At 39.3% G+C, this 20,768-nt stretch overlaps 1 protein-coding gene and 1 long non-coding RNA gene across 7 annotated transcripts in view; one reads left to right on the forward strand and one right to left on the reverse strand.

The window, feature by feature from the left end:
* Positions 1 to 1,333: 1,333 nt before the first annotated feature.
* On the reverse strand, positions 1,334 to 3,609 carry LOC116071217. The gene is made up of 2 exons (XR_004110765.1): positions 3,370 to 3,609; positions 1,334 to 1,663 (listed from the first exon to the last, which is right to left on the reverse strand). It is a non-coding gene; the product is annotated as an uncharacterized LOC116071217 (long non-coding RNA).
* The window catches only part of Ociad1 (OCIA domain containing 1), a 20,348-nt gene continuing 3,158 nt past the window's right edge, over positions 3,579 to 20,768 (forward strand). Inside the window, exons 1-8 of one of the 6 annotated variants that reach the window (XM_031342672.1) lie at positions 3,579 to 3,773; positions 5,074 to 5,136; positions 5,531 to 5,611; positions 9,875 to 9,928; positions 13,356 to 13,424; positions 14,495 to 14,630; positions 16,649 to 16,824; positions 20,333 to 20,485. In XM_031342672.1, coding sequence (XP_031198532.1) covers positions 5,079 to 5,136; positions 5,531 to 5,611; positions 9,875 to 9,928; positions 13,356 to 13,424; positions 14,495 to 14,630; positions 16,649 to 16,824; positions 20,333 to 20,485 — 727 coding nt within the window. In that variant the 5' untranslated portion in view covers positions 3,579 to 3,773; positions 5,074 to 5,078. Of the gene's footprint in view, positions 3,774 to 3,872; positions 4,088 to 4,889; positions 4,945 to 5,073; positions 5,137 to 5,530; positions 5,612 to 9,874; positions 9,929 to 13,355; positions 13,425 to 14,494; positions 14,631 to 16,648; positions 16,870 to 20,332; positions 20,486 to 20,768 lie in introns of those variants that run through there. The other 5 variants (XM_031342670.1, XM_031342675.1, XM_031342673.1 and 2 more) reach the window with 5 other exon arrangements.

The following is a 20,768-nucleotide window of genomic DNA, read 5'->3' on the forward strand; positions in this document are numbered from 1 at the left end:
GGCAGGGCCACCTCCCGAGGATGCTGTTTGGTTTTTCCCTCCCTCTTCCAGCTTTTGCCTGAAACTCAAACTATTAGAGGAGGGAGAGGTGACAGTGGTGGCTTGGATATGCTTGGCCCAGGGAGTGCCACTATTTGGAGGTGTGGCCTTGTTGGAGGAAGTGCATCACTGTGGGGGTGGGCTTTGAGACCCTCCTCTTAGCTACTTGGTTGCCTTCTTCTTCTGCTTGCCTTAGGTACAAGAGGTTGAACGGAACTCTCAGCTTCTCCTGAGCCATGCCTGCCTGGGTGCTGCCATGTTCCTGCCTTGATGATAATGGACTGAACCTCTGAAGCCAGCCCCCATTAACTGTTGTCCTTATAAGAGTTGCCTGGAGGGCTGGCGAGATGGCTCAGCGGGTGAGAGCACTGACTGCTCTTCCGAAGGTCATGAGTTCGGATCCCAGCAACCACATGGTGGCTCACAACCACCCGTAATGAGATCTGACACCCTCTTCTGGTGCATCTGAAGACAGCTACAGTGAATTATGCAGGAGGAAGTAGGGCTGGAGCGCTGGGTGGGCCGGAGCGAGCAGGGCCGGCAGAGGTCCTGAGTTCAGTTCCCAGCAGCCACACACATGATGGCTCACGGTCATCTGTACAGCTACAGTGTACTCATACACATAAAATAAATAAAAATAAATCTTTAAAAAAAAAAAAAAAGAGTTGCCTGGGTCATGTTGTGTGCTCACAGCAGTAAAACCCTAAGACAGCGGCTATTCAGAAAATATATCTTTTCAAATACGTATTACAGTGCAGACAATCCTCTGAAATCCAGGCTCTCTTAGATGTGGAAGAAAGTCTCTTTCATTAACACTCGAATAAAAGCTAACTGTTTGAGGTTATAACAAAGTGGGCAGATCCATGTTTGACCACAACACTCAACACATTGAAGATAAAGTAAAAACAAAGACCTATCAACAAACAATATCGATGGAAACTGAGATTTTTTTTTTTAAATAAGAAGACTTACGTTGTCTTTTAAAAATGGCTTCTTCTTAGAACACTTACATATGTGAGGTATCTGTGCCCCTGTGTACTTGAGTTCACAAGTGCGAATGTGCCCTCACAGCCACAGCCACTTGTGGCTCTAGGAGACTCCCCCAACAAGCTGTGGCTCAAGCTTCCTGATCAATAGTATTTCAGCACTGTCTCATTCCTCAGTGGCTCTCTCCAACAGAAAGGTTGAATGCAAGGAACATCTTATATTTAAAATGGCAGTTTGCCAATGTTTATAAGCTCAAAAGTCTTTTCCCTTATCAGCGGGCATGAAGTATTATGAAAACTCAGAGGAATTATGAATCCATATGAACTTTATATTTCAAGAATGGCACAATAATAAGAAGGCTGTACACCACATTGCAAGAGTAACCCCGACCATCTCCGATCACAGCTACATTGAGCCAGATATGGAATCAGTGTGAAGCCTGAGCTTTGGGCTCTCTTGGACATTTTTGTAGCTGCAGCAGCACCTTCCACGAAGCCCTTTCTTGCTTCCATAGGAAAGTCAGTTGTTGGCGTCTGTGCCCTGTAACCAGGGCATCTAGAACCCAGCATACTCTTCTCTGGCTGCCTCATGGGCTCTGTTCCTGTAGTGGCAGCAATGTGCTCTTTGACTGCACTCTCTGCAAGACAAGTGTTTCATCCTGAATTTTTCATTTAGGATAAGAAGGAAAGCACATGTCCCCCAGCACCACCTGGAGAGTACAGCATGCAGGAATGAGCCATCTTTTTCCTTTCTAGCTATCCTTAGAATTCCTCCTCAAAAAGTTGCTGGAAATGCAGACACATGGGTCTGTCTGCTCAAGGGCTGGGTGATAGCACAGAACTTGCAGGGTGACCAGGACACAGTCATGCAGCACCTGTCTACCTTCTATTCCCCCCCACCTCATTTTTAATCCTTCTCCTTGCATGCAGTTTACATTTGTGAACAAAGCTAAGTCTTACAGGTTTGTAAAACAAAACCTACCATTCAGTTCTTCCATTTTCCCTCAGCTATCATTTAGGTCTACTTTCTCCAAACAGCTAAGCTTCTGGAAAGACTAATCAATACTTTTCTACACATTGACACTGGCTGTTCTTTCCCCAGTACATTATAATGTATATTATAATCTGGATTTTTATTTTTGCCCCACTCTATAATCTAGATTTGAATGAAATAATACTTGTAAAAGTTATAAATACTTGTAAAAGTTATAAATAATCTTATTGATGCAGTTGGTGGTTAATTCACAGTCCTTATGAAGATTTGGTATGTTTGAGTACATCCTCCTTTCGGGGATATTCTTTGACTCTGGCTTCTATGACATTGCATTTTTTTTGAACAATACAGACTCCTAGCCTCATTTGTAGGCAAATAAAAACCAGATTTTGCATTAGCATAGAGCTCACTCAGAAGGATTTCTAATTCATTTCCTTCTTTTTCTTTCTAGAAAAAGAACACAAGATGTATTATATGCCAAAAGCATGTAAATATTAGACTTCCGTCTTGTAACTGCTCACTGTATAGTCTATGAACTTTATAGTGATTTCTTTATAATGATTTCTATGAACTAATAAGGCAAAATACCTACCTTCGTAGAACACAAATGTAAATACATTGAATAATTGTAATTTTTATATGATGAAGTATATAGAGAAAAATAACCCCAAATCAAGCTCTGGCTTCTAAACATGTATGTACAGGCAAGTGTGCTCCTCCACATACATATGCAGGACATACACAGCCACACACACACACACACACACACACACACACACAGATTATGTCACTGAAGTCAAGAAGAAACTCATTAGGTTGCTTGAATTTATATGAATTAATACTCAGAGATGTTCCTTTATAATGGTTTCACAGTAATGTCCAACAGGCTAACAGGGCTGATGCGATGGCTTAGGAGACTAAGAACACTTACTGTCCTTCAGAATACCTGGGTTCAATTTCCTCCACCCTCATTACAGGGAGCTTACATCTGCCTGTAACTCCAGTACCTGTACCTGTGAGTATACATGGTACACATAAACTCATGCAGCCACACACATAAATAAATACAAATACTTAAAACCCGATAAAGTGAAGTCTGAAAACCCAAAGTAATGTCTAACAGGTAAAAATGGGGTGTATCCTGACTCCGGTTTTAGAATGGGTCGGACATTAGACTGGAGGTTCTGACAGTTAACTAGATGTTCACGCTTAAAATTCACTACCTAGCCTAGAGGCTTAAAGCATAAGATAATTTATGTAAAGCTTAAAATTAGGGAAGTCCAAGGAAAGTCTCGGGATAAGGAGGGGACTTGAGGATGGAGGGGTTCCAAAATGCCCCAACAGGCTTACCACTGAACAGTCATTATTAGGGTTATGTCACAAGAGCATCGAACCTAGGGGCTGAGCGGAGCGGCAGGCTGTAACTCGCGCAGCCGCAGTGAAGCTCTGGAGCTGGGGCAGTGAAAGGAGGTGGGACTAATTAGACGGGGCGTGGCCGACACCCTTGAGTGACTGCCCCGCGGCAGTTCCCCAGAGCTGTCTGAACGTCATTTCCTGTCGAGGGTACTGCTTCCGGGTCTCGGCCCGCTGGCGATTGTGTCTGGGTGACATCTTGACGATCTCTTTGAAGCTGCCCACTTTCCCCTCCCTGCTTCCCGCGTTGTCCGCCGTGCCGGTCTCTGGGGTCTTCTCCTGGGCCTCTACCCCGGGTCTTGTTCCCCGCGTTGCGGCCTCCATCGTGAGGTGGGTGTGAGGTGGGTGTGGTGGCGCAGCTAGCCCCGGCTTTCTGCCAGTCTCCCACCCTCGCCCGCAGCCGCCATTTTCCTGCCTGGAGGTGTCCGGTCGCACTGCGGGCCTCGGCTCGGCTGCAGCGCCGGTGACTCGGGCACCGGGGGGCCTGCATGGAGTGGTGGGGAAAGCTGCGGTGGTCGGTATGGGGTGGCAGGTGCGGGACAGGAGTGCTGGGATCTGCGGCCACCGCTTCGCTCGAGCCTTGTTCTTTGTAGTTAGTAGCTTTGAGCTGTAGTGTTCTGACAGGTCGCACTGCCCTCCGGCCTCCTTGGGGACGGTGAGATTTAACTTTCTTTTTTTCTGGTAGGGTTTTGCAGTTTGAGAAGCTTACTCTGAATGTTTCATCTACTCGAGTTCAGTTAACCTTTTATGAAACCTTTTTCTTTAAGAGATGATTTTAGTCACTAAACGAATTACAGAAAGGTGCTTTGCTGTCGGCATCGTGTAAATCATACGGCGATGCGTTTGTTTCAACGAAGTACTCCTTATCTTGTCTGAAATGCTGAGGTCTAAGTTTAAAGGATGATGAAAGAATATCAGTATATATTCTTGGATTTTAAATTTTCTTTTGTTTAAGTTATTTGAAGATTATTTGGGCTGGTAGAGAGAAATCTGGAAGATTCGTACTTTGCCATTAGGGTAGCTACCTGCAGAGAATGTGACGTCATTATTTTTTGACTGCAGAGTTATGGGAGACCATGCAGTTTTGTTTTAATTGGAAACCTAGAAGTGACTTGAGGTTTTCCCCCAATTATTTGGACATAGTTGTGGTCTTTTGTTTTGTTTTTGAATCAAGGTACAGAATAATGTGAAATAACCTAGCCTTAGAAGGGAAATTTTGTTTTTATATGCCCGTTTTCCTATCAAAGGGTGGAATGTGAATAATTAGTTCAAATAATATGTTTATGACCCTTTTTCATTCAGTTATTTTCTTATGTCAAGTAGTTGAAATATAAAGGTCAGGGCTTGAAGAGATAACTCTGCAGTTAGGAGCACTGGCCCTTCCAGAGTTCCCAGTATCCACATGTCCTATCACAGTATCACAACCATCTGCAACTCCAGTTCCTGGGGATCCAGTGCCATCTGATCTCCTCAGGCACCAGGCATATTAGTGGCATGCAAGCAGAACACCATGTATGTCAAATAAAATTAACTTTAAAAATGTTTAATGTTCAGTAAATATTTGTTGATTTATAGGTAGACTGGTTATGGGTATTTATTCTGATACTTTGTAATATTTGGATATAAATGTTTCTGATACAGGAACTATGAATGGGAGGGCTGATTTTCGAGAGCCAAATGCACAAGTGTCAAGACCAATTCCTGGTAACTATCATATTAAGTATTTATAATTAGTAACACTTTCTGGGTAAGGAAATTAAAATTGCTTGAACAACAATAAAAATTGGGCTGGTTTTATGGGTGTGACATTGTTATAGTCTCACACACACAGCCTAAATGTTATCTTGTTACTGTCTCTATATTTCTTATTATCTGAACAGGGGTGGGGGTTTGTTTTGCATATTTTTATTTAGCACTGTGTCCAGCCTGTCTGACAAGCAGGTAGTAAGAATAAATTCTGAAGGAAGTCAAAATTGATTATTAAAAAAGTGACAAAACAGTTGTTTCATAGTTTTATTTTTAAAATGTTCTTGTTATTACTAGACAAAGCTAACTTTTTAGGCTTTTAAGAAAATGACTTCCAACTTTTCTTTAAAAGACATAGGGGGCGGTTATATTCCGACAGAGGAAGAGTGGAGACTCTTTGCAGAGTGCCATGAAGAATGCTTCTGGTTCAGATGTGAGTTATCCCGTCTAAGAACTTTTTAATGTGCTTGGGTGTTTTTGTGGTATCTGTGTATGTGCACATGTGTAGAGGGAGGAAGGCAGTGAGAAATGATCTCTCTGTGTAGCCTTGGTTGTCCTGGAACAAGATCTGTAGACCAGGCTGGCCTCAGCTCACAGAGACCTTCCTGCCTCTGCCTCCTGAGTGCTGGGGCTAAAGGCGTGCGTCACCACCAACACCTGGCTCCATCTTTTTCACTGAACCTGGAGTTCCACCATTTGGGGTCAGTGAGCCCACAGGATCTTCCTGTCTCTGCCTCTCAGTACCGGGATGTCCATGCCTGCCTCCTTATATGAATATTGGGGATCAGAACTCAGATCCTGGTGCTTGTAATTCATGCACTTTACCACTGAGCCATCTCTTCAGCCTTGGTTTGTCATTTTTCTAATTAGCATAATTCCATCCAAAACTTTCACTTACAAATTTGACTTAAATGCATGTTTGAAAGTATAATTTATATAGAGACTATATTGGGACACTTTTGGGATAGCGTGGTTATTACTAATAGAAATTAAGGACATTGAATAGCAACTTTGTCAGTAGCAATAGCATGAGTATAGGTTAGTAAAGTTGATAGCTACCTTCACTTTAGAGATGAAGGAACTAAGGTTTAGAGATGTTAAATGTGTCTACTGTGTTACATGGTAGCTGGTAAGTCACTGCACCTTGAAGTCAGGTGTGTCTGAATCACAGACTTGGTTGGGTTGTAACTCTTACATTTAATGACTGCTATAACAACTGTTGCCTTGTTGCCTTTCCTATAGTGAAGAGTTACTATACTATCAACTCTCAGTTTCTGACTACAGATCTTAAGATCAGGATTTTGTTGTTGTTTTTGTTTGTCTATTGTAGACCTAGCTGGCCTGGAACTTCATATGTAGATCAGATCAGATGTTGGATATTACCCAGTGATAGAGCTCATGAGGCCCTGGGTCTGGTACTTAGTACCAAGATGGTGGTAGAGGAATGTTAGCCACTAGGGAGGACATTGCTTGCTTGGTTTCTTTGTCCTACAACCAGACCCTTCCATGTTAGGGGCTTGGTATCTACTGTGGCATGTAACCAACATCAGTGGCAATAGCCTGGATAATGAAAAGGGTGTTTTCTGTTTGTTTGGTTTTTTTTGTTTTCCCCAATAAACCATAAATTGCTCAGGGGACTTCTGAAATCTTTCTTTGATGTATGAATGCTCTGTCTGGGCGAATAGACTCTTTTTACTTTTTTTATGGAAAGTGGTGTTATAACTACTTCTTTTCAAATTAGACAGTATTATCAATGATAAAATCATAGATTCTTGGGTCTGGATTCAAGATCCAACTATATTCACTTTAAGAGCTGTGAGATATGGCTAAGTTTCTACTTATGTCCCTGTTGATCTGCAAAGTGGGGATGATAGCTGCCTATCTCATGTAATTGCTGGGGGAATGAATTCTAACTTTACAAATGGTGGGTATCTTTAAATGTGTGTGTGTGTGTGTGTGTGAGTGTGTGAGTGTGTGTGTGTATTCTGATGTGATGTGATGTGATGTTTCTGTGCAAATTTAGAATAGCATTTTGTAGTTGTGAGGAGAAAAGACCTCAAGAAACTGTGGGAATGCTTGTATTGGATTTAGTGTGGACAGGGGTCACTACTATAGATTTACCTAAAGAAATAGATTTATGCTCTTACTCCTGCTTCTCTCCCTTGCCTCTCACCCCTTTGCTCCCCCTCTCTCCCCATTCCCTTCCTCACTCTTTCCACGTGGTCATGGCTGGCCCCCCTTCTCTACACTCTCCTTCTCTCTTTCTTTCTCTGCCTCTGCTACCCTCTTAACTCCCCTCCCCATGCCCTAAATAAACTCTATGCTATACCAAAAAAAATTTAAAAATTTTAAAAAAAGAAAGAAATAGATTTATTTACAGACGGAAGTAGTAATTACATAGTAAAGTGGTAAAGGTCACTGACCTGGGAACCAGAGAACTTGGGTTCTGTCCCTAGGTGAACCACATGAATCACCTATGTAGTTTGGAGCACACGAGTTGTCCATTTTGGGTATTAGTTTAATTAGGATAAAGACTAGATAACTGTCGAAGGCCCCTTCAACTAATCACTCTATTTTTGTGAGACATAAAATAGATCATGTCAATTGGATAGAACTTAAAGCCTAATCCATCATCCCTCCTGGAGTAAGAGGGAATATCTGATGGCATGATGGCAAGTGGAAGTAGAATAGCAGCACCAGCATCCCATTGCTTGAACTGTCTCTCTCTCTTTTTTTTTTAAAGATATTTTCATTATTTACATTTCAAATGTTCTCCCCTTTCCTGGTTTCCCCTCTGAAAAACCCCTATTCCTTCCTCCCCCTGCTCACCAGCCCACTCTCTCCTGCTTCCTGGCCCTGGCATTCCCCTACACTGGGGCATAGATACTTCACAGGACCAAGAAGCTCTCCCATTGACGACCGACTAGGCCACCCTCTTACATATGCAGCTGGAGGGACTGTCACTCTGTCTCAGTCGGGAAAGTGTTAACCATTGTAAGGTGGCTAACAAATGCATCACCTCTTATCCTTCTATAAATCTTCAGTAATATGTGATACAGTCCTTGAACCAAAATGAACTGATACTTTAATTACAAACGATTTGTTCTTTGAAAATCCTTAAATGATAATACTTGAAGGCATTCAAACCAGCCAACATTAAAGAAAGCATTTTTCCAGCAAAGGTAAAATCTGTTAGTAAGTAAAGTAGGAAGTAGCCAGACCTTAGGGTGGCTGCAGATTCTGTCTGATGGCAAAGCTAATGTCCAATTACAGAGTTAGAGACCTCCATCGTAAAACTTCTGTAATAGTTAAGATGTTTCATTGTTAGTTTTTAGATTGCCACATAGTTCAGACAAGAGTTGAGCAGACTACAGCCACGGACTGAATGTGGTTTTTGTATTTAATATGCTAAAAATAATTTTTACATATTTAAAATGGTTAGAAGAAAAGGACAAATTTGATTGCACTTGTATGCAAATTACTAGAATTAATGTTTTGTGTCCATAAGTAGTATTTTATTAGAAAAGGCTAAGTTCATTCTTTTCATGTTTTGTCTTGAGGTGCTTTTGCCTTAAAACAGCAGTTTTATAGTTAGCTTGAAGACTGTTTACTCTCGGGCACTTTACAAAGTGTGCCATTTACAAGGTGCATGTAATTATTTGAATGAAAAACAATATGATTAAAAAGCAAAAAGCAAAATTAATTAAAGGAGCATTGGTTCAAAGGGAGTTCAAAGGGAGCTGGACACTTGGACCTTAGAGTCTTTCTATTGTGTGTATTCCATAGAGACCCAGAATCAGGGTTTTTATTGGGGACTCATCACATTGGGAGCCCTTAGCTTATCTGGTACTAAAATTCTAGACTCTCAGATGAAAAGTAGGTTTTCATTATAGACTATTTGTAGAAATATGTGAGACATTTTATTTAGGTGACTTTATTATCAGTCTAGGGAACTATCTACTGGTCAGTTAGCAGATCTAGTTGCTTGCGAAGCTAGTGAGCCAAGGATCAACTCCCATCATTGCAGAAAATAGGCATCTTTTATATATTTTCATATGGTTTTAAGGAATATTTAAAATGCATAATATTCTAATCACCTGGTCAAATATATTTTATATTTTGATTTACTTAGTATAATGTGGAGCTTAAAATCTTAGGATCTGATATTAGGCATATTTTGGAAGGTTGTGAGACTTAATGCTGATTTAAGTATATGGATTTAAGTGAGTAAGGTTCTTAATATCTGTACTTTATTTTGTAAATGATAGTACTATGAACTCCTTGATAAGGATGTGTTGATAAAAGGTACATGAGATAATCCACACGAGGCATGCAGACTGTGGGATTTGGTTATGTCTTAGTACTGAGTGGCTCCTCCTGGGCTCTGCTTCTCCAGTATTCCTTCTTTCCCTGTTACTTCAGACGTGACTTCTAGTCATTTTACTTTTAGTTGATTACTTTAATGAATTGCTACAAGAACCTAAATACAGTTGGTGTCTTGAATTATATTAATATTTTGAAATGTTTTCTGAAAATACTCCTTTATTTGTGCTTTGTGTGCGAGTGCAGCTCTGGAGACCTTGGTGGTGAACCTTCATCTTGGTGGTCTCCTGTGACTGAGATTCATTTACCTCCTAGTGTTCTCAAGCAGTACCTTCCTTTTGTTGATACTGACAAGTTCTTTCTCTGCCCATAGCTGTGCCATTGGCTGCCACAAGTATGTTGATTACTCAAGGATTAATTAGTAAAGGTAAGTGTTTAAATTCACATTTTGGATATCTTCCTTTATCTTATTTTCCTGATTTTTAGATAAGAAAATATGATGTTAGAGCCAGGCGGTGGTGGCACATGCCTTTAATCCCAGCACTTGGGAGGCAGAGGCAGGTGGATTTCTGAGTTCGAGGCCAGCCTGGTCTACAGAGTGAGTTCCAGGACAGCCAAGGCTACACAGAGAAACCCTGTCTCGAAAAAAACCAAAAAGAAGAAAGAAAATATGGTCTTACTCAATAACCATGATCACTGATAAATTTATACAGTGTGAGAATAACTTTGTCTACCTAGACCCACTCAGTAGATTATATTGATTTGATATCTTGATGTCATTGGGCATGTGTTTTAATTGGTACAGTGCCTGTCTTTGAGTCCTGAGTTTGAACCCTGGCACTGTGTAAAAAAACTGTGTGGTTGCACATGTCTGTAATGCTAGCACTTGGGAAGTAGAAGCAGGAGGATCAGATGTTCAAAGTCATCATGGGCTACTTGAGACCCTGCCTCAAAAACAAAAACCCCAACCAACCAAATAGAGAATTTGGTATCAATAACAATCTATAAGAGCAGAAAAGTACTTTAACATTTGTTGCTAGGTCTGGAGGGATGGTTCAGTGACTAAGAGCACTTGATACTCTTCCAGAGGACCTGAGTTTAGTTCCTGTTTAGCTTCTCACACAGGCATACATTGAAAACCAGCCAACCGACCCTTGTGGCTGGCTAGTTTGCAAGGAGAACAGCAAACCTGGGCTAACTGAACACTGTAGCTAGCATCTTAGAGATTGTTAGAAATGCAATTTCTGGGTCCATACTAAACATACTGAGTCAGTATTGCAGTCTGTTTTACAAATTTAAGGTTTTTGATATGCACTGGCTTAAAGACCTATAGTTCCCTATACTGGCTTTGACTTCTCATTTTAGGGCTTAGGTAAGGATGAGTTGGCAGTAAAAAAATATTTAGAGGGCCTGGGAGATGATAGCTTAGCAGTTAAGAGTGCTCATGTTATTGCAGAGGATTCAGGTTAGATTCCAAGTACCCGTGTGATAGTTATCTTAGTTCAGGTTAAGAAGAAAACATTTAGCTGGGCAGTGGTGATGTATACCTTTAATCCGAGGTCTTGGGAGGTGGAGGCAGGCGGATTTCTGAGTTGGAGGCCAGCCTGGTCTACAGAGTGAGTTCCAGGACAGCCAGGGCTACACAGAGAAACCCTGTCTCAAAACAAAGCAAAACATTTAATTGGGGCTGGCTTACAGTTTCAGAGCTTTAATCCTTTATTGTCATGGCAAGAAGCATGACAGCATGCAGGCAGATGAAGTGGTAGAGAAGAAGCTGAGAGTTCTACATCTTGATCTTTAGGCTGCAGCAGGAGACTGCCACATTAGGGCCAGAGTGAGCACATAAGACCTAATCCCACCTCCACAGTGACACACTTTCTCCAACAAGATCATGCCTCTTAATAGTGCCATTACCTATAGGCTAAGCATTCAAACTCAGGAGGCTATGGGAGCCATTCTTATTCGAACCAACACAGTGGTTTACGATCATTTGTAATTACAGTTCCAGAAGATCTTATACATCAACCAAGACCCCAATCTTAAAAATAATTTAGAAATTCAGGAATCTGGCCAGTAATACGGTTTTATCTGTCTGTGTACATGTGGATGCAGTCTTGTCTGTTGTTACTCAGACATCACATATTATCTCCCTGTTCCAGAATTCAAGTAGGTAGACTAAGCTGGCCAGCAAAGCCAGTTCTGGGATTACAAATGTATACTTTACCAACTGAGCTATGTCACTAGCTGATAGTAATTTTTTTAATATTCCTCAAAGGGACTGAATTTTGTTAGCTTAAGTAGTACAGTGTATATCTCTGAGATTCAGTTTAGATTAAGTATTAATACCTTAGTGCTGTGGCCAGCAGAGTTGCTTGTTAAATTTACTTTGTGAATTACCAGCCTTTTGTAGTCTCTATCTACAAAAGTCTGGTATTCTTTGGAGTCCTGTTTTGGCTTTTTGTTTGTATCCTATGCACATTTTTCATAAAGGGAGCTAAAAATTGAAGACCTGTCACTGAGTTACATACACCCTAGTCCAAGTCTTTGTACTCTAAACTAACAATGACATGGATTTTAGAGAAGCACTTGCAGCTACATCCCCATGATAGGCTCAGTGAGCTGATTTGAAAGTACAGATGCTTACTGTTAAAACTTACAGTGCAGGTTTTGTCCCCTGAGCCTACTGTGGTAGAAAAGAACCACCTCCTGCAAGTTGTCCTCTGTACCTGGAGTGCTGGCTAACCATACACACTCACAAAGTACATATACACAGACATGCACACAATAAGCAAGCAATCAAGTAAGTCTCCTTGGCTATCTCTAGACAAGCATTGATGAACTACTTTTTTTTTTTTTAAAATTAGAGTCCAGTATATCCAGTGTGGTCTCTATAAAACCATGGTCTATTGATGAGAAGGTGGTCTCTTAAACTTTTTTTAACATACACTTTTTCTTTTATATTTAAAATTAAAAGCCACTGGGACTCAGGGCTTTTTTGGCGCTGTGCTGTTTTGAAAGGCGTGTTTTTGTTTACTGCACTGATGCTTTTTCTTTACAAAATAGTTAATGTGGGAGCCTAATTTCTGAGTTCCTGCTTTGTTCAGCTTCCTCTTTTTTTTTTTAAGATTTATTTCATGTATGAGTACACTGTTGCTGTCTTCAGACACACCAGAAGAGGGCATCAGATCCCATTACAGGTGGTTGTGAGCCACCATGTGGTTGCTGGGAATTGAACTCAGGACATTCAGAAGAGCAGCCTGTGTTCTTAACCGCTGAGCCACCTCTCTAGCCCCTGTTCAGCTTCCTCTTAACATTTAAGACTGTCGTAATTACTATTACTTTATCAGTAGGTCTTGGTACCTGATGGTAGTTTATTATTTTTCAATGTTACCTTGGCTTTTTGTGTCTGCATATGTTTTTTGGAATAACCAAGATTTTTTATTTAAGTCGAACCTTGAGTTTGTAGGTGAATTTTTGGAGACTTGTCTCCTTCACAGTATATAACATTTCACCTATTGAGCATGGTGTATTTTGTCAGATTCAGTTTTCTCATTTTTAATGTGGGACTGTTTTATATGTATAACTAGGGTGCTTCCTGGCTCTTGGATGATTTTACTCCTATAATTAATCAACTCTTTTAAGACTTTATTGTTGATCTTGGTAGATAAAAACATTTACTTAGTCTCTTGACTGTGTCAAGTGGTCATTCTTTATTTACCTATTCCAGTAGTCCATAGTGTTTGACATTTAGAAAAATTTCTGTTGACACTGAATTCACAAAAAAGGAGTTACTGTTGGAACTTACTGTTTTACGGTAATTGAAACTGATTTTTTTTTTCTCTAACATTACTCAGAAATACTTAATTCTTCTTTAGGATTCCTGTCAAGTCATCCAAAATATGGTTCCATTCCTAAACTTATATGTAAGTATGAACAGTGCTGTGTTTTTCCTACAAATGATTAAATTTAGATCAGATATTTTGAGTAATTTATGTTGCATGTTTATATGCTGTCACAAATCAAATAAAAATTTTCATTAAATGTACTGCTTGACAGTTTTAATGTTAGCAGACAAATCCCTGTGTTGGTTCAAGGGTTCCCCCTTTTGCAATAAAAAATAACTTCATTTGACATTACTTTAAACACAGTACTTAAAAATAAATTCTTGGGGACTGGAGAGATGGCTCAGCGGTTAAGAGCATTGATTGCTCTTCTGAGGGTCCTGAGTTCAGGTCCCGGCGACCACATGGTGGCTCGCAACCATCCAGTGAGATCTGATGCCCTCTTCTGAGGTGTCTGAAGACAGCTACAGTGTGCTTACATTTAATAATTAAATAAATCTTTTTAAAAAATAAATTCTTGGTCTATTTATGGTAAAAGAAGGCTGCATAAATATTCAACTAGTCAAATAATTATGTCTAGAATTGGCATTTTTCTTTAATTTTATATTTTATTGTGTGGGTAACAAAAAAAGCTCAAGTATTCTTTTGAAAATGCTTATGAAGCTCTTCATGAATCTTTCGGTGTAGCTTCTCTTTTGTATTGGAAACGTGATGTGATGATGATGTATTTAGGTTAGGCTTTGTAACATTATTTTAACAAGCTTGTTGTACAGTTTTGTTTGTAAAGGCAATCTTATGGGATTGTTGGGACTTGTAGCACAATTCCATTTTATAATAAAAGAAATTGTCCAAATCCCACAAGGCTAGAACCAATTTTGGTTGCTTACCCATCTCTCTCTGCCTTGTTCTTGTCTGTAAAGAAGTAAATTAGGATTGGCACATGTTACAGCTACTTTACTTGGGTTGACTGACTTTGGAGAAAGTGAATTCTAGCCAGTGTTCATAGTCATTTTAGGTAATCTTGATATTTCTAAAACCTAAGAGATACTTAGAAATATACTTTTTAAAAAAATGGTGCTTCAGAAAAAAATTTTGTCTGAAAAGACCCATTCAGAGACATACGTAATTTTTGTTTATGTTTTACAAATTAGTTGCTTGTATTGTGGGATACTTTGCTGGAAAGCTTTCTTATGTGAAAACTTGCCAAGAAAAGTTCAAGAAGCTTGAAAATTCCCCCCTTGGAGAAGCACTGCGGTCGGGTGAACTGCGGCGCTCTTCTCCACCTGGGTGAGTCCCGTCACACCGTCACGGACCGACTGCGTTGTAAGAGACAACAAGGCTTGAAACCCTGCCTGTCGCTGTTTCTTTCCTCTAGTAGGAAAGTATTAAAAAGGGGAGCAAGATTTGGCTGCTTTTAGGACCTGTAAAAGAATAAAGGATTTTTGTTTTGATCATTTGGCAAGCACTTTTGGTTTATTGCATTTTGGATTTCTTTCAGATTTTGTCAGTCTAGCTCAATTGATAGCCACTTTTCTCTTATTGCTTATGAGGTAAATAAGCTTAGCAGAAAATCTTTGACTCTTTGCTTTTCATGAAGCTCACAGTACATTTATGTTTTAATTGTCTCATACTGAGAACCATAGTGAATTCTTAAGTATATATTTCAAAAGAGAGCTGGTGCTGATAAAGATATTTCAAAGTTTTGTTTATTTTGTTATTTACAAAGCTAAGAATCAGATAAAAAAGGAAAAGCAAAACCTGAAGGTTCAAGATTGTTTACAGCTTTAAATAGAGGAAAACTAGTCAGCATCATGTCCAGTAGAGGGGGATGGGTGGTCATGTGTGTTAGCGGCATTGTGAGCCACCTTAAACCGGGACTCTGAAATCTGTGAACTGAAGAGATACAATAGAAAATTAAGTATTTATAAAATTATTATTATTATTTTTTTTTTTTTTTTGGTTTTTTGAGACAGGGTTTCTCTGTGTAGCCCTGGCTGTCCTGGAATTCACTCTGTAGACCAGGCTGGCCTTGGTGCTGGGATTAAAGGCATGTACCACCACCGCCCGGCTCTATAAAATTGTTTATAAAGAAAAGTTTACACCAGTAAAATAGTATAAGTGCTTAGTAATACTAGTTGCCATATGTCATATTTTACCCTCTTACCCAAACTTGCTACAATGTAATTTTGTTATTTAAAGTTAATTCCTTAAAACAAAACAACTACAAGAAACTCTTGGGAAAAGATAATGTAGTGGATGGCATATGCAGCCCAGCCCCACTTGGAAAGTTAAAGCAGGAGATTAAGTCAGACTAGCCTGTGCCCATCTCTGTCCTATTTCCAAAACTAAACACTGGAAATGTTAAAAATTTCAGTTCCAGAGGTAGGCGTAGTGGCACATGCCATTAACCCCAGCACTTTAGAGGCAGAAGCAAGTTGATCTATGTGAGTTAATGGCCAGCCTGGGACTACAAAGTGAGTTCCAGGACAGCCAAGGCTATATAGTGAGACCCTGTCCTAAAAAATAAATAAATAAGCAAACAAAAAAAAATTTTTTTCAGAATTCTAAATTTAATAAAGCAAACAAAACAAAAAGAACATTGTAATACAATAAACAAACAAAAATTTTAAATTTTGTAAAGCAATGCATAGCCCATTTCTGACTTTCTTCAGATTATGGTTTAGATTTTATATTGTGAAAATATAATCTGTGTAGTAGGTAAGGTAAGATCATTAAGCCAACTGATGAATTATTTCATAATGGAAACCATAAATTTTATGAGAAATAGTAATACCTGTGTCTACGTCAGCAAGGCATAGATTATATGGACTGTAGCTATGAACATTACCTCCTCATTAATGGGCAGCATGGACATGCTTATGAAACCTGATCCGAAGGAGGTTTTTCTTTGTGAGGACTTTTAATGCATATATTGACACTTGCCCCCAAAGCTAAATATTTAGAAAATTGAATATATGCTTTTCTATTTCCCTTTATGGAATGACTGTTTACTTCTGAGGCACTTACACTATAGCTCAATCTGGTCTCCAACCCAGGATCTTCCTAAGTAAGCCTCCCCAGGGCTGAGATTGCCATAGTCATAATCATCATATTTACTTAGTGACCATGTTTAAGGTGCCTAAGTGGGTCAGGACATAGCTTGACAGCTTTTATAACAGAAACAAACTTTATTCAACTGCTTATAAATAACTTGTTATAAGTATTTTAGAAAATCATAACTTATTTTTATACCTTAATAAAGGCAATGACCCTTTGTTCATATGTATTATGATATTCTTTTTCAGGCACTATGCTCAAAAATCTAAATATGACTCAAATGTGAGTGGCCAGTCCTCTTTCGGGACATCTCCAGCAGCAGACAACATAGAAAAGGAGCCACTTCCTCGTTATGAGCCAATTCCATTTAGTGCTTCTATGAACGAATCCACTCCCACTGGTATTACTGACCATATTGCCCAAGGTAGAAACTTCTCTTGAAATGAATTTCAGCATTTTATGGTCCAACGTATGTATACACTTTATTTGATGCTCTTTTCTGCTGGATCTCACCTTGCTACTGTCTGCTGCCAGCCTAACTTCATCCATCAGCCTGACTCAGCATGTTTGGTTTTTTTGTTGGTTTCTTCATTCATCCAACATACTCTTGCTAGGTGTGGAAAGAACAAAGATAGGCTACGGCTGCTTCTTGTCCATGAGAAAAGAAACTCAGTTTGCCGTAGGCTACAGAAGTAGACGGGGAAAGTTACAGATTATCCCAGTGGCTGAAAATGTTCACAGATGTAGAGGTCCAGCACAGAAGTGATGACTGCCTGTGCGCAGCAGAGGCTTCAGGAAGGTGTAGGGTAGATGTTTGACTTTCAGTTTCTAGTCTAAAATTGTAAGGAAAGTTATATCTGCTTTATAGAATTGTTGTCATGTGAGAAAATCCACTCAAAAATCCATTGCAAATTTGTGTAAATACTAAGTTCAGAGCGCAAATGTGAGGTAAAAAACTTTAGATTAAGGCCAGGATTTAAATTGTTTAAAATGTGCTCTGACCTTGTAATAAGTCATAAGATAGTTAATTTATATTTGCATGTTGAATGGAGATGGTAATACTTCTCAAAGAACTGTTGGAATTTGATGAAGTAATTGGACACAATGCTAGTAGAGAGTTAGCAAATATTAGGTTCCTTCCTTTAATTCTACTCGACAGTGAAAGTAGGGAGTTCTTTATCCAAAAACCTAAAATACCAAGAGCTGTGGAACCCAGAAGTTAGGACTGGGACACACGACACAGCTTTTATTTATTTTACTTAAAATGATTTTTTCCAATATTTTGTTGTAAAACTTCATATGTTTACTTATTTTCATTCCCGTCCTGATCTTCTGTGTGGGGATATTATATATGATAATATTTTTCTAGAATTTATGACATCTTAACGCAGATGGCTTGGATAAGAGATTGTAGAACTTTGTAGAGTACACATTGAAAATAATTCTGAAGGCTAATTTAGCAACAGTTACAGTTTTGGCTTTGTTTTTGTCTTTTGGAATCTAGATTGAATCTATATACAGGTCAAAGACGGGGAGAGAATGCAGTGGAAAAAGAGAAGCTGTTGATAGGTTAAGGAGTGTTTGAGACAGTGCCAAAAGGGACCTGGGTATCTCGGAACATAAAGTATCCACAAGTATGGCTCTCTAAATTAGAACGAAGTGAGATATACAGTTATCTTCTGTTGCCTGGGTAGCATTTCAGTTGCTCATTAGCCATAGCCATGCATACTTGTGACACTTGGTTTGGATGTGGCAATGCAGAATACTGTCACTGAAGATTTCCTGGGCACAGTGTTTTGTTTGGGTGGGGGTGGGGGACTATTGCAGAAAAGATGAAAGGCTTGAGCTCAGGAGAATGTTGTTAAATACCTTAATCCTAAGATGGCCTCCATGTTGTTCTAGTTGGGACCAAAAATACCAAGTATATTCCAGGAACAGATGGAGTTCAGATACCATCTTTCTGTGAAGGCCGCTCTTCTTGTCCTTCACCTCTGTTTCATTTTCCAGTCCAGTTCAGCCCCATTCATTCTCCCTGTATTTTAGGCATGTACCAGCTCTTTCGTTGCAGTGATGTGCATCCTTTCTGCCATTTTCATCAGCATAGTCTTGTGTTCTAAGTTTTTCCATGTAAAAGCAGATAAAAATCTCTTTGGTCTTTACTCACAAGTGAGAAAGATCTACACTTAATATTACTAATGTCCTCCAGGGCAGCCATCCATCTGTCCAGTTTTAGGGTTGTGTGTATGTTGTCATCCTCCCTCCAGATCAAACTTAGCACTCACCACTCTTGCCTATGTGATCATCCCTGTGGCCCCCTTGCTTTGCTCTTGCTGCTGTCCCTTCCAGGACACCTACTTTTGCTGGAGACTTGTTTGCCCCCTTGTTAGCTCTTTTTCAAGGAACAAAGACTGATTTTTTGAAGTAGAAGGCATTCTGCCATACCTGTTGGTTAGTTCTAGCCACTGCTGTTACACGCTTTCTTATTCCTTCCAGGTCTTAGTAACTTGTACAAAGCTGTAAAGTGTATTCTCAGCACACTGCCAGAGTGTTTTCAGTCAGCTTTACACATGGAGAAAATAGGAAATCTCTGCCAATTTTATGTGGGGCTTATGTTTTCATTTATCACAAAACATCAGAATAATATCTTTTTTTGCATAAGAAAAAGTTAGACCTGGAAGGAATTCTAGAGGTCACGTATTCAAATTATTTCACAGTTGGAGAAAACAGGATTCAGAGAAGCTTAGTGATTTGCCCAAGGAGTTGTGCCAATGGCTAGTAAAGTGAGGGTTGCAGACCCAGCGGTCCTGACTACCTTAGTACTTTAAAGATACCTGTTGGGAGGGAAAATGAGTTCATTGGTTGCTTACTACTAATGCAATTCAGATGTTTAAAATGGATGTAAGATCATTTTCTAAACTAATGCAAGATTATTTTTCTTCTTATCCAGCAAATATTAGTTTCTCATCATGGTATATTAGAGCAAATTACCAGTTGAAATCCTATTTTGTATTGATACAGTATACTTTACCAAAAAAAAAGATTAGAGTTGAAAATGCTACTTAATTTTTGTTGCTTGAAAGATTCTGATTATTCTCTGGAGCTTTAAATTAATACCCTTTATAAAAATTGATTCAAAATTTAGTTCATATATTACTAAAAACATGACTAGTTTGTGTACCATGCCGGAAAGTACTTTTTGTGTGGTGTATGAACTTGAGTAGGACAGTTGTTGAATGTTTTCATCAGTTATGCCTTTGAAATGGCCCTTTTGCTATGTATATTCCTAGACTGTGTTGCATATTTGACTTGTCAGTAGTTATAGAGTCCACGTTGTTGTTCCTGAGGCTGCTCACACATTAGCTTTCCTTGGTAGGGAAAAGAACAAGTGGCTCAAGTTGACCTTTTCTTCCATCTCAGCATTGTGAGTCAGACTGGTGGAATTAGGCGTACTCTTCTTAAAGGCTATGTCATACCATGAAATAGTTATTCTAAGTATTTTTGTTCAAATATCATAAACATCCATAAATTTTTTTAGGTTGTATGTGCCTATAGGTTTATTAATGTGATTTATTGTCAGGCCTTGTTCGGTTGTGACTAGTAGACTCTAATTCTATACATGGCATAATGACTGCAGCATTTAGTATGTTAAAGCCATACTGTTAGATCTTAAAATTACTATTCTTTTTCTGGCCATGGCTAACTTTATAAGAATTTCAACATTAATCTTAAATTTTAGAAGTACAAGGGAGAAGGGATATACTTCTGTAGTTCTCTCTTGGAAGGAGCCTCTAGTACCTTTGGAATGGTAGTAATAGTTTGGTCTTATATTTTTATCTTTCTGTTTCAGTTTTAGGTAAAAGGCATTTGCAAAATTGAGTCACTTTAGATTTATCCATTTTTTATGACCACTTATTAACTGTTTGTTGTTTTAGGACCTGATCCCAACCTTGAAGAAAGTCCCAAAAGAAAAGGTGTTACATATGAGGAATTAAGGAATAAGAACAGAGAGTCCTATGAAGTAACTTTACCCCACAAGACTGACCCCTCAGTCAGGCCTATGCAGGAAAGAGTGCCCAAAAAAGAAGGTATGATGACAGTCGGGTCTACTCACCGCTCGAGATTGGAGACTGAAGTTTTAGCTTAAGATGTTATTATGCTAATATGTCCAATTCTTCAAGATATTTACCAAAATAAATTATTTTTAAAAGAATAATCACTTAAGAGTGGGTGAAATGGGGCGATGGTGGTGCACACCTTTAGTCCCAGCATTTGGGAGGCAGAGACAGACAGATTTCTGAGTTTGAGGCCAGCCTGGTCTACAGAGTAAGTTCCAGGACAGCCAGGGCTACTCAGAGAAACCCTGTCTCA

Source organism: Mastomys coucha, unplaced genomic scaffold (genome assembly GCF_008632895.1).
Source record: "Mastomys coucha isolate ucsf_1 unplaced genomic scaffold, UCSF_Mcou_1 pScaffold22, whole genome shotgun sequence".
NCBI classification, from domain to species: Eukaryota; Metazoa; Chordata; class Mammalia; order Rodentia; family Muridae; genus Mastomys; species Mastomys coucha.